Source organism: Pollicipes pollicipes, unplaced genomic scaffold, assembly GCF_011947565.3.
Source record: "Pollicipes pollicipes isolate AB1234 unplaced genomic scaffold, Ppol_2.1 Scaffold_4295;HRSCAF=5057_pilon_pilon_pilon, whole genome shotgun sequence".
Lineage (NCBI taxonomy): Eukaryota > Metazoa > Arthropoda > Thecostraca > Pollicipedomorpha > Pollicipedidae > Pollicipes > Pollicipes pollicipes.
In genome coordinates, this window is record NW_023596461.1 from 29,432,899 (window position 1) to 29,445,063 (window position 12,165).

Consider the following 12,165-nt stretch of genomic DNA (forward strand, 5'->3'; position numbering starts at 1 on the left):
TAGAAATGGACAAATGCACCACATAAATCAGCAGCAGACGCAGTAATCTTCTATATACCTAATCAAATAATGACTTTTTGGTGGATGCGAACCCCTGAAAGCATCTCAAATGCTGAAAAGGCGGCTGGTGTGCGTTAAACTGTGGCGCCCAGCCGCGCTGAGAGCGGAGCTGTGACTGGGCCCGGCCGCACTCAGAGCGGAGCTGTGACTGGGCCCGGCTGCGCTGAGAGCGGAGCTGTGACTGGGCCCGGCCGCGCTCAGAGCGGAGCTGTGACTGGGCCCGGCTGCGCTGAGAGCGGAGCTGTGACTGGGCCCGGCCGCGCTGAGAGCGGAGCTGTGACTGGGCCCGGCCGCACTCAGAGCGGAGCTGTGACTGTGCCCGGCTGCGCTGAGAGCGGAGCTGTGACTGGGCCCGGCCGCACTCAGAGCGGAGCTGTGACTGGGCCCGGCTGCGCTGAGAGCGGAGCTGTGACTGGACCCGGCCGCGCTGAGAGCGGAGCTGTGACTGGGCCCGGCCGCACTCAGAGCGGAGCTGTGACTGGGCCCGACCGCACTCAGAGCGGAGCTGTGACTGGGCCCGGCCGCACTCAGAACGGAGCTGTGACTGGGCCCGGCCGCACTCAGAGCGGAGCTGTGACTGGGCCCGGCCGCACTCAGAGCGGAGCTGTGACTGGGCCTGGCCGCGCTAGAGCGGAGCTGTGACTGGGCCTGGCCGCGCTAGAGCGGAGCTGTGACTGGGCCCGGCCGCACTCAGAGCGGAACTGTGACTGGGCCCGACCGCGCTAGAGCGGAGCTGTGACTGGGCCCGGCCGGCTCTAAGCCGACAGATGGGCGTCCCCAGCGGCTCCGCCGGCGCAGCGGCGTTTGCAGACTCGGCTGCGTCGGGTGGCGCGGTATCGCCGGGGAATCCCTGTGGCCGTGCGCCAGCAGCGGCGTTTGCAGACTCGGCTGCGTCGGGTGGCGCGGTATCGCCGGGGAATCCCTATGGCCGTGCGCCAGCAGCGGCGTTTGCAGACTCGGCTGCGTCGGGTGGCGCGGTATCGCCGGGGAATCCCTATGGCCGTGCGCCAGCAGCGGCGTTTGCAGACTCGGCTGCGTCGGGTGGCGCGGTATCGCCGAGGAATCCCTATGGCCGTGCGCCAGCAGCGGCGTTTGCAGACTCGGCTGCGTCGGGTGGCGCGGTATCGCCGGGGAATCCCTGTGGCCGTGCGCCAGCAGCGGCGTTTGCCGACGCTCGCAGTGGCCGCGGACAATCAAGTTCAGCGGGACAAGAAGACTTGAGAGGTGGCGAGAAAAAGGGAGGTTAGAATTGGGTTTGAAAGCAAACATTATTTTGATGACACGATGCAAGATCAGGAGCTGTTGTCGGCCTTCTTATTTGCGACACAAGTGGGTCCTGTTCTAAAAACGATATGTTAATCTTTTCAAGTTTGAGGCAATCTGCTGCCCCCCTACCCCACCCCAATCTATCTCCTCGAACAGCATAGTCTGGAGATTACCAAAATCAACTTGAAGGCGAAGAAGCCTGATTAGTGGCTATTGAGTGCGATACAAACATCTCAAACACAATATTGTAACTGTTATTAAGTGCACGCGTTGGAAATGTTAGGAGACCTTGTTGTGACATGGTAGGGTGGGTGTCCTTTGTGCAGCAATGTGTTGGTTCTGCCCATTTCGATGGAAATTATGTAGTCGCTGGAATTTTTTCCTCGCTGCATTCTCCGCCAATGGGTGAGAGCGACCCACCGTCGGTGTTTCATGCCAAGCACACACTGCGCTGATTCGTTTCCAGGCACGGCGCGCAAGATTTCGGCCCCTTCCGCCTTGCAGAGTAGATACGGCCAGAAAAGAGGGTCCTTTTGGCCGTTTGGTCCTTTTTGGCTGGGTAGATTTAGACGACGCAATGCAGTTTTTATGTGGCGTCTTAGAGAATTGTACAGTTAAAATCTGGAATGCAACTAATTTCATTGACCGGGGGTCAGATAGGGGGGCCAGGTTGAGGTACGAAACCAACTTGCCTATGTACTTGAATGCTTGCTTTATGTGGTTCTTTGTGACACTTTTTATTTCAAACGCCTTTATCAAAAGAGCGTCAACATTTTTTACTGTGTGGAGGTCATTTGAAGTCACTGACCCAAAATTGCCTTGATTTGCCTTTTGGTTTGAGGAACTTGCCGCCTAGGTTAAATCCTGACGCTAGATTTAACTTTGACTTCAAATGTAAAAATGATATCGAATGCTTTCTGGCCATGGCTTCTGGCTCCTACTAACATTCTAAAAGTCAGATAAGGTCATCAGTAGATATGAATCCGAGTGAGCTTTTGTCTAGAAGATGTATCTAGCTTAAAGCTGATAGCCTGAGGAGGGCTTAGGCACTTCGAACATTGCTCTCGGTCTGATCAAGCTTGGCTTTACTAGATCAGAATATTACGACCCAGAGCCCTAAGGATTTGACAAAACTGGATTTTCATAGATCCCTACCTATCCTGTACATTTTGTGTTTCTAGCTTTCTTACTGTTTGATATCCCGAAACGTTAAATTGGCCCCCACTCCCCCACCCGATTGTGCTATATTCCATTGCCGACGTGTGCGAATCGGCGTCATGGTTGGTGGATTAACCCTACCCGCCCAACCCCGTCTCCAAGAGACGAACGTGACGCCGTCGGCCAAATATATCGGCTGTCCCACGGGATTGCTGACGTTAAATCTGGGAAAGATGAATGACGTAATAACCGGGAGACGCTCTCAGCCGAGAGATGGAGGTGCTATGACACCGGTGCTTAAAACGAGATCGGCCTCAACGAGATAAGGCTCCAACGAGATAAGGCCTCAACTTTGATAAGATGTGACGGGATTTACGCGTATGGCTCCTGGCGGGGGCAATTAAGTGGCTACTGCCAGGAAATATGGCAGCACTTGGACATGGTTTTCAATCTTAGCTTTTCTTTGGTGTGCGCATTTTCAATAAATTATTGCATGAGCTATTTATGGTTGCACTGAACGTGTCCGCTGACAGTAAGTGTCGTAAGGACAGTGTCGATATCATTAGGGCTTCCGCACACAGCCGTGAGGCTACATGGCGTCGCCTGCCCCTGAAACTGACACGAGGCGAGGAAGAGACGAGCACCGCGGAGAATCGAACCCGGTGCCGATAACTTCTCCAACGCGCAGCTTAATTTCCGCACTAGCGGTGCCCTTTGTCAGGAGCATGAATATTGTATGTTTACTTGTGCCAACTGGTCGTCCCGTGCTGACTGTCGCATGAGTGGGTGCAATCCCTGCCGTCTTAATCCACGTTTAATGACTAAACATGCTTCGGAACGATGCACATGCTCTGCGCTGCGCACACGCCATTTGAACATGAAGAAGCAGCTTAAAGCGTAAGCTACATTGAGGCCCACATGGATGAAATAATTTTCCCACTTCGTCCTCGTCTGGTTTGTTAAGTATGTACACCAGAGCGTGCATTACAAGTGTGCGTGCCAACACACCAGAGCGTTCATTACAAGTGTGCGTGCCAACACACCAGGGCGTGCATTACAAGTGTGCGTGCCAACACACCAGAGCGTGCATTACAAGTGTGCGTGCCAACACACCAGAGCGTGCATTACAAGTGTGCGTGCCAACACACCAGAGCGTGCATTACAAGTGTGCGTGCCAACACACCAGACGAGGACGGTAGTCCGAACAGTTTTCCATCCGTGAAAGGAATACCTCGTGCCAGTCACTGCGTCAAGCTATCAGGGGTACATCTCGCACGGCGTTGAAATCGCCCACAAAAATATTTCAGTATCATTTACACGACGCATTACGCGTACGGCAGTACTTTGGAATGATTTTGGAACCATGGTGGAGCACCGGATATTGTTTATGCATCCTCCGGACGTCCTCTAAAATAACCAGTTCAATCTGGTGCAATCCAGGCAGATGGCTGCCACCTGCAGACAACTATTCTATCTTATGTCCTTGTATGCCGACCACATGAACAGTCTTGTCGCAGCAAACAGCTGCCAGCCTGTGGGTGTAGTCCACCGCTGATGCGTGCGTGTGTGTGTGTGTGTGTGTGTGTGTGTGTGTGTGTGTGTGTGTGTGTGTGTGTGTGTGTGTGTGTGTGTGTGTGTGTGTGCGTGCGTGCGTGCGTGCGTGCGTGCGTGCGTGCGTGCGTGCGTGCGTGCGTGCGTGCGTGCGTGCGTGCGTGCGTGCGTGCGTGCGTGTGTGTGTGTGTGTGTGTGTGTGATATTTAGTCCAGAAGTGTGTGTCTCATCCTCGCCATCCTCTCATCCTCGCCATCCCTCGCCTTGCCATCCATCGCCATATCCAGTTTATATACCGCTGGGTTCGTCTATCGATTCAGAAGAAGGCGAGCTTCGTCATGCATAAGAGAAAGTACGTAGGTCTTCCGGAGGCTGACACCGGCAGTATGGCTGTTTTATTACGGCAGCAGCTTTATCACCGCTGGCGTCACAGAAGTTTGCATGTGGAAGCAGTTCACAAAATGGCCGATTTGACATACATCATTTTTACTGAAATGTCATCTTTGACTTTCGAGCGTGTCGTCATCAGGTCAGTCAGTGCACGCGTCAGTACGAAGCAGGGTCGGCAGGCTCTCAGTGTCTACACGCGTTGGTGCAGAGCTGGGTCCGCGTACTCCCAATCCTCATGTGGGCAGTGAGTACAGAGTCAGGCCCACACACTCCCAATCTTCATACGGGCGGTGAGTACAGAGCCAGGTCCATGTACCCCCAATTTCCATACGAACGGCGAGGACAGAGTCAGGTCCGTGCATTCCCAATCTCCATACGGGCGGCAAGTACAGAGCCAGGCCCGTGTACTCCCAATCTTCATACGGGCGGTGAGTACAGAGCCAGACCGGCGGTCACACATGCATCACCCCGATTAGCCGCTGTCTGCCGCGGCCGCGCCGTCTAGCCAGGCCCGGTCTCCGGCCGCCGGCGTCGCCGCGGGGGGCCAGTCCATCAGAGTCCGCCTGTCGGCGAAGATCACCGCCGGACGCGGCAATAATTCAGCGCCGAGAGGGCGCCGGCGCCGGCCGCCGTGCTCGCCCCGGCTCGAGAACGCCTTCAGGGCTTTGGGTGCCGACCGCTCGGCCGCCGCCGGCGGATCAGGGGCTGGCGTCTGAGATAAAGCTTGAGCTGCGGGTGCCGGGCTCCGACAGATTTCGCTGCCCTTGAGTCTTGTCTGTGGGTCTGTTGCCGGTCTGTTGAACGCTCCCGCCCGCGAGCTCTGCCACGCGATTTTTGTGGAGCCGTATGCTGCGACTTGAATATCTAATGCCATAGCAAAGTGTGCAGCCTCGTCAGTCGTCGGCATCGTGATGATTGAGGAGGTGATCTAACTTGGCGCAAGTGTGCCTCTTGGACGGCATGTCGTCTGTTGCTTATGTTTTGCCGCTTACTCGGCTTAAAGAAGTAGAACTGTTCGACGGAAAGAGGGAGCGTCGCCTTCGGAAAGTATGTAAAAAACATTTTTATCTGCAACGCTATGAACGAATTAAGTATAGCGGGGCACGACGTATGTCGGCAACTGTGGGTTTAAATGGTTATTGGAATTGAAATCATAGGCCCATTTCTTCAAGCTCTAACGTGGTGTTTGAATCGATTTGGCATTTTTACATGCCTTTCCAAACAATTACGCCCCACTTTCGTACGCATGTACGGACTATGTCCTTGCCATTGGCATACGTGGGTCACCCGCCACTGTCTCTTTTCGTAGCATAGATTCCGTTTAAACGAAGTCCCTGTGCATTATCTATCTACGTTTGCATTCAGTCACGTATTCATAGTCTGCAGACAGAGTAATACACATCATCGTGATCGGGGCTTTCGTTGGCGCGCGCATCCTTGTGCTCACGGACATGGCCATTATCATCGGGACTTAAACTCATCTATTGGATGAAGCATCGCTGTGAATAGGATACGGTACCTGTCCATAGCATTATGATGATATTCACAGCTGTATAAAGCAAAAAGATGCCGCAAAACCACCTCACACGTTTTCGCTAAAGGGAGCGTCTCACCTATGGGTCATATTTCAACAACCTGCTCTGGTAAAACCTCAGGGCAATTTACCTATTATATAACATAATGTAGTGCCGCTGCAGCACCATCAAGACGTAATAGGGATATAGATTTTAATTATTGTTAGTCAAAATTACTTCTCAACGCTTTATAACAGCACTGCACATTTTCCATTCTGGGCAGCCTCAGAGTCTATTCCGAGTCCACGACAGCTGCAGTTGTCATGACCTACGCCGTCATGACGACGGCAGAATCTCCTGATGGGCGTTGTCAGCTGTTACGGGTTAGAGGTACTATTTTTGAGCTGTTTCTACCCACCCATTGCGGGCTTGCGAACGTAAAAGTGATGCCTCTTCTGGTATGAATAACATAAGTACAGATTAACGTTTGTGATTGCCACAGCGAGCGGTAAGGGCCAATTACCGAGAAGCGCATTGCTTGAAGTTTGAACCAGTACGTCACTGTAGGCCATATAATTCTCCGTTTCCCCAAGCCAAAGTGCGCTTCGAACAGGGTCACTATGCTGAACGCTAAAGAAAAAAAATCATAGCCATGGTATAACGTTTCGGTGAATTCTCGGGATAATAGCGTGATGTTTGCATACATTTTACTCCAAAAAGAGTGCTTCAAGCTTTCGTGGGATTTATTGCACAATATTTTGACAAAGTATTGTGTTGCAAAAGTTACAGAGCGCGAACATTAAAAAAACGGGGCAAATGAAATGTATTACTTTCAAAGTGGTGAGCAGGGAGTTCAGTGAGATTTCTCCCGCTTGAGCGGCTACTTCAACTCAAATTTTGAACTTTTCAGAACGATTCCGAGAAACTTCTAAACCGATCAAATCTGACGCGTCTTAACAATAAGTGAAAGCATGAAAAGATGGCACACGCCCTTTAAATGTGGGGATAGGCGGTTTCAGGTTAGACCAAACACACCTGATGGGAGCTCAGCGCTGAGCCTTCGCAGCACATGGCTTGTTCCTGTGACCAGTCCAGACCAGTTGGACCAGCCGATGACTAAGGGACAAACGCCTCAGCTTTGCAATGATACCGCCAACTCTTGCAAGCTCGATGCTCGTTGGGCAAACACTAAGCAATCTCACCCAACTCTTGCACGCTCGATTCTCGTTCGGGCAAACACTAAGCAATCTCACCCAACTCTTGCACGCTCGATTCTCGTTCGGGCAAACACTAAGCAATCTCACCCAACTCTTGCACGCTCGATTCTCGTTTGGGCAAACACTAAGCAATCTCACCCAACTCTTGCACGCTCGATTCTCGTTTGGGCAAACACTAAGCAATCTCACCCAAATCTTGCACGCTCGATTCTCGTTTGGGCAAACACTAAGCAATCTCACCCAACTCTTGCACGCTCGATTCTCGTTTGGGCAAACACTAAGCAATCTCACCCAACTCTTGCACGCTCGATTCTCGTTTGGGCAAAGCACTAGTCCGTCCATTCGATCATCCATACATCCAGCCACGCTCACTCTGCTGCGCAAGAGGCCATCTGACGCTATCAAACTAGTGGTGCAATGAAAGAACTTCAGCTTTTTATGGTTGCCACAAGTCTACGTGGCGTTGGTGGGGTCTGATATCGGGGCCTACCGTGACAAGACAGGGAAGCAGTACCACGGATCTCAGAACTCTACAAGTTATGGTTATATATATATATATATATATATATATGTGTGTGTAGATATATACATATATATATATATGTGTGTGTATATATAACCATAAATATATATATATATATATATATATACCTTTTTACACAATTACACAAATGTACAGTATTCAGGCCGTTTTAAGCGGTTCCCTGTCAGTTCCCACGGCTGGCCAAAGTGCCTCGCTAGCGTCGACATCCACTCGGTGCGGTACTGAGGCTCTCCGGATCCGTGCCATTATGGCCGACCGCCACCCCGCGGTCTGAGGATGAGGACATTATCAAATCGGCCTGTACCGCCAGCGGGTGGTTATCCGCGGATAGAGCCTCACCGCGGGAGGAGACCGGCGTCCATTTCCGCACTCTGCTGCTCGGAAGCTGGGCGTGGCGTCGTGGAGCACGTGGGCCGTCTCATCTGTCCTCCGTGACTTAACTCTCGAAATTGTTTTCGTCGCAAAAGTTGTTAAACTTTGCCTCGCGAGCTGAAAAATGTCCTTGCCTCCTGAAGCCGTCGGTTTCGAAATCCTGCCCTGGCGCTCGACTCCCGGTATGGCTCTTCCACACCGCATTTACCGTTCCAAAGTGTTCTGACTCGAAGGGCCATAAGCCAGGAGACGACCATCCAGACCTGTTTGACGTCGCTGGTTGCACTCAGCGTTGCTGCGCCGTAGCAGTAGCGTGGCGCCGACCGACCAAACAGCAGACAGTCACCCGGCGACCGCTAAGTAAACACGAGTGGCGAAGGTGAAAAACGTCGACAGGCGCGGTCCGACGGAGCGAACGCAGCCGTCGCCCGTCCCCGTAACGTTGGCGGAACTGCGCCACGTGACGTCTGACACTGCCGACGGCTTGCTGAGGTGCCAGGCTGGGCGAGGGCATCGCGCAGAAACACCTGTGTATGCTCTGGCAGTGCATTCGTGCAGTAGGTAGACCATGCAGAACGTGCAAACTTCCCGATTTCCAATTACATTTTCAGTAACTTGGTATACCCTCTGAATGTTTTGTTGCTTTTCATTATGCGTGGAAGCGAAAAAGTTTATTACTTGCGGTATGGCTTGGGATCGCAAGCCCTAGGAAACTACTTTACCCGACTTAAAAACAATCGTTTCGACGAAAGCGAATGGTGACGGTAAAAGGTGACGGAATGCTTGCGTCTATCGGATACAAAACTTGAGGTGGTAGGCTAGCACACTAGCTGATCCAGTGCGCACGCAAATCACCATTTAATCATACGTGGCACTGAAAAAAATTATTGAAGAACCTGCGCATATTGTTGTTCCCATCTGCCCGTGATTTCCCATTAATATTGATAGAGGTGTTTGTCTGTCGACGCCGGCGTCTTACCGTCCATTGGTCGCCTGCCTCAGAACCACAACAACGAGTACCACCTGGAGCGGCGCAAGGACGCGCAGCTGCCGGCCGAGCTCGACAGCTGCTTCTTCCGCGACGAGAAGCGCCGCATCGACTACATCCTCGTCTACGAGGACACCAGCATCCAGGGCAAAGTGCGCGGCCGGCTGGCCGAGAAGCGCTTCTTGAAGCAGGAGGCTTGGCGCGGACGCTTCCGCGCCAACCTCCGCAAGGCCGGCCTGGAGATGGAGGAGGTGGGTAGGCTGGTCCGGACGGGATGGGACTGGCCAGTGATATAAGATGGCTGGATGGGCTGGTATCCACAACCTGAGCTGGAGTTGGAAGGGGAGAGCAAAACTTTCGCTAATTCATTTGCCGGTTCGTTGGCAGTGTTTTTTTTCTTTTTTTCAGTTTCACTATTTAGTGAATATGCCATCCAATACCTCACCGCAAGATTACGTCATGGAAATTTGTATGACGTCAGAGTCGTTGCCAGACTGGCCGTGTCGGAGTTGCCACTGTAGAGGACGGTGGGACTTACTTGCCGTACTCCTAAGCGCAGCATGGTGGCGTGGAAGGTCTACGCGTGTAGATTCGTGTGCAGGTGTTATATGCGTGTATTTTGGCCTTTTCTCATGGTGTAGTGGTGTATTTTTCCGTAGTGGCATGTATTTACCTGGACTGGCATTTTCGGTTGCGGCGGTATGCTCTAGTGATTCGATTCCCAGCCTCATGTCGGTCATGACTAGTAGTTGCCCGAATGCCAGTGTTATTTATCACAAAACGTGGTTCGTGATTGAGACAAGCCACCGGCAGTTCGATCTGACTGTTATCCAATTAACTTCCTTCATGGAGACAGTCGATACTGAACCACTGCAAACACGAATGTTTCAGTGGCCATATTTAATCGAGCATCAGCACAATACTGCCAGTGAGGCAGGGGCACAAATGTTGCGTTTTTAGGGTAGCGTGAAACAGACAGCACAAGTTCGCGCGCGTCAAGCAAGAGAGTTCAAAATCTTAAAAAGAGCATGGCCGTGAAGTACAGAACGGCATCTTATGACGACCATATTAGGAAAATTCCCCATGCAAACGTGTAATAGGCCCCTTAAATATTACATTTTCACGTGACACATTTTGCGAAATTTGTGCGGCTCTCATCTGCGTAGTTTCAGCTTGATTTCCTGGTCTCCTGCTCTGGGTACTATGATGTGTTTCTCCGGCTTGCTGGTTGGCACTTACATTTGTTCTCCTCGGCACGGAAGAGGGTATGCATGCTGATGTGGTGCTGGTTCATATGAGGGAGCTGCGCCTTCCGCAACGGACTGGCAATGGCCCAGTCGGACGTAACTACAGTTCAGAGGTCATTTACATGCTATGGTCTGCCCGGCAATATGACCAGCCGGAGCTGTGTCGCATCCTTGGTTTCCTCAATGTGCGGCGCTGAACGCAGTGGCTTGTGAAATGAGGGGCTGTGGACTCTAGCGTTCGCATATGACGTCAGATAAAGGGGCGGACCTAGATTAAATGGATGTGCATGGTAACATTATTGCCACCTGGCATACCGGATGTCGTTGTGACTTTAATGTGCGCGAGCGCTGTATGATAACCTCGGTCAAATTAAAACGCCGGTGGCATCGCATCAATTATTGAGACGATCTAGCGCATTCTGGTCGTTTATATTGTCGATTCGCGTGTATCATAAATTGACAGACCACGCTGAGTTCGTGGCTGCATACCATTACGCTCTATTGCTCGTGGCTGCCTGACATCACGCTTCATTGTTTCTTGGTGTCTGACTCTGGTATTGCACGGTATTCCAGTGTGCGTTGTAACGACGGGGCTCGAAAAACTTGCCGTATGTCTGTTTGTTATGCAAGAAAGCGAACATTTTGATACGCACCAATGTCTTGTTAGCCCAGAAAGCTGCAGAATTTGCAGCGATTTGCCTTTGCTGGCGTCACTGTAGCATTTTTGGCCGGCGCGCCGTCGTTCCTGAACATACCGCTGTAGGTGATATGATATTGCGAAGACCATTGTATTTCCATGTGGCCGACGTTGAAGTCAAGACTTTCCAAAATTATGTAAGCGCACAGAGTGAACATCTGATAAAACTTAACTTGTCACCTGTCAATCAGCAGGAACTTAACAACTTGTATCATTAAATAAGGAAATGATTTTCTGGGAGCTCCATCCAGTCAAGTGGGAATGCCTGAGGCTAAAAGGGATTGCTTCGTTGCTATGGAGATGAGCACAACGTTGATCGTAACGGAGACGACCCTGGCAGGAAATCGTGCCCGGGGCGAAGAAGACCATCCATTTCATCAAGCTCCACGCGCCATGGGACGTGCTGTGCACCTGGGCTGAGGAGCTGAAGATGAAAGCGCCGCTGCAGGTAGGCTCTAGCTAGACGAGCGACAGACTCTAGCTCTGGCGGGGTGCAGCTGCTTGTGTTTGGGCTTTGGGGTCATCAGTGATTCATGTCCTTGTCCTCAGACGCCGAAGTTATGTGCTCATTCGACGTTCGGTCGAGCAGCTTGTAGTGTGTTTAGACAACACCATTAGCTTATCCCCAAGCGAAAGCTTCCTTAAGGAGCAGGCATTTCTAATTTGCTCCGTATGTCTCCATAGGCAAAAGGTACAATAAGCAGCGATGTGAGCGAACACGAGCATGATGTTAGTGATACCTTTGTTGCCTTATGCAAAATTAGAGCCACCTGACTTTTGGAGACAAACAGGTTTGAAAGTGAAGCTAGTATTAAAACACAGACAACCAAGTATCCATGAGCCCAATGAGCGACTCACCCCACCCGCACCTGCAGCGACTTTATGTCGTGCGTCTACCCTAGCAATGGCAGCAACCCGTGCACATCTGCTCCCACATCCGTGTGCCCGTGACCTGCTGTGACCTCTCCTATCCTGACCTGCCCTCCTGGAAGCCCCTGTTGAGCCTGGTGCGTGAGCGGATCACACCGCGCAAGTCGATTGGGCCCCGGTACATGGACGGGTTCCTCGACTCGGTGACCCGCATGAAGGTGCAGGGACAACTGCGCATGACATCTATCCAGATGAGCCCCAAGATGGAACTCTTCCTCGCCCGCATCGTGA

At 51.9% G+C, this 12,165-nt stretch overlaps 1 protein-coding gene across 3 annotated transcripts in view; it reads left to right on the top strand.

The window, feature by feature from the left end:
• The window catches only part of LOC119096403 (anoctamin-7), a 45,684-nt gene that overhangs the window by 7,652 nt on the left and 25,867 nt on the right, over positions 1-12,165 (top strand). For 2 of the 3 annotated variants that reach the window (XM_037219283.1, XM_037219284.1), the window contains exons 2-3: positions 9,075-9,311; positions 11,345-11,452. In XM_037219283.1, the coding sequence (XP_037075178.1) occupies positions 9,075-9,311; positions 11,345-11,452 (345 nt within the window). Of the gene's footprint in view, positions 1-9,074; positions 9,312-11,344; positions 11,453-12,090; positions 12,162-12,165 lie in introns of those variants that run through there. The other variant, XM_037219285.1, reaches the window with a different exon arrangement.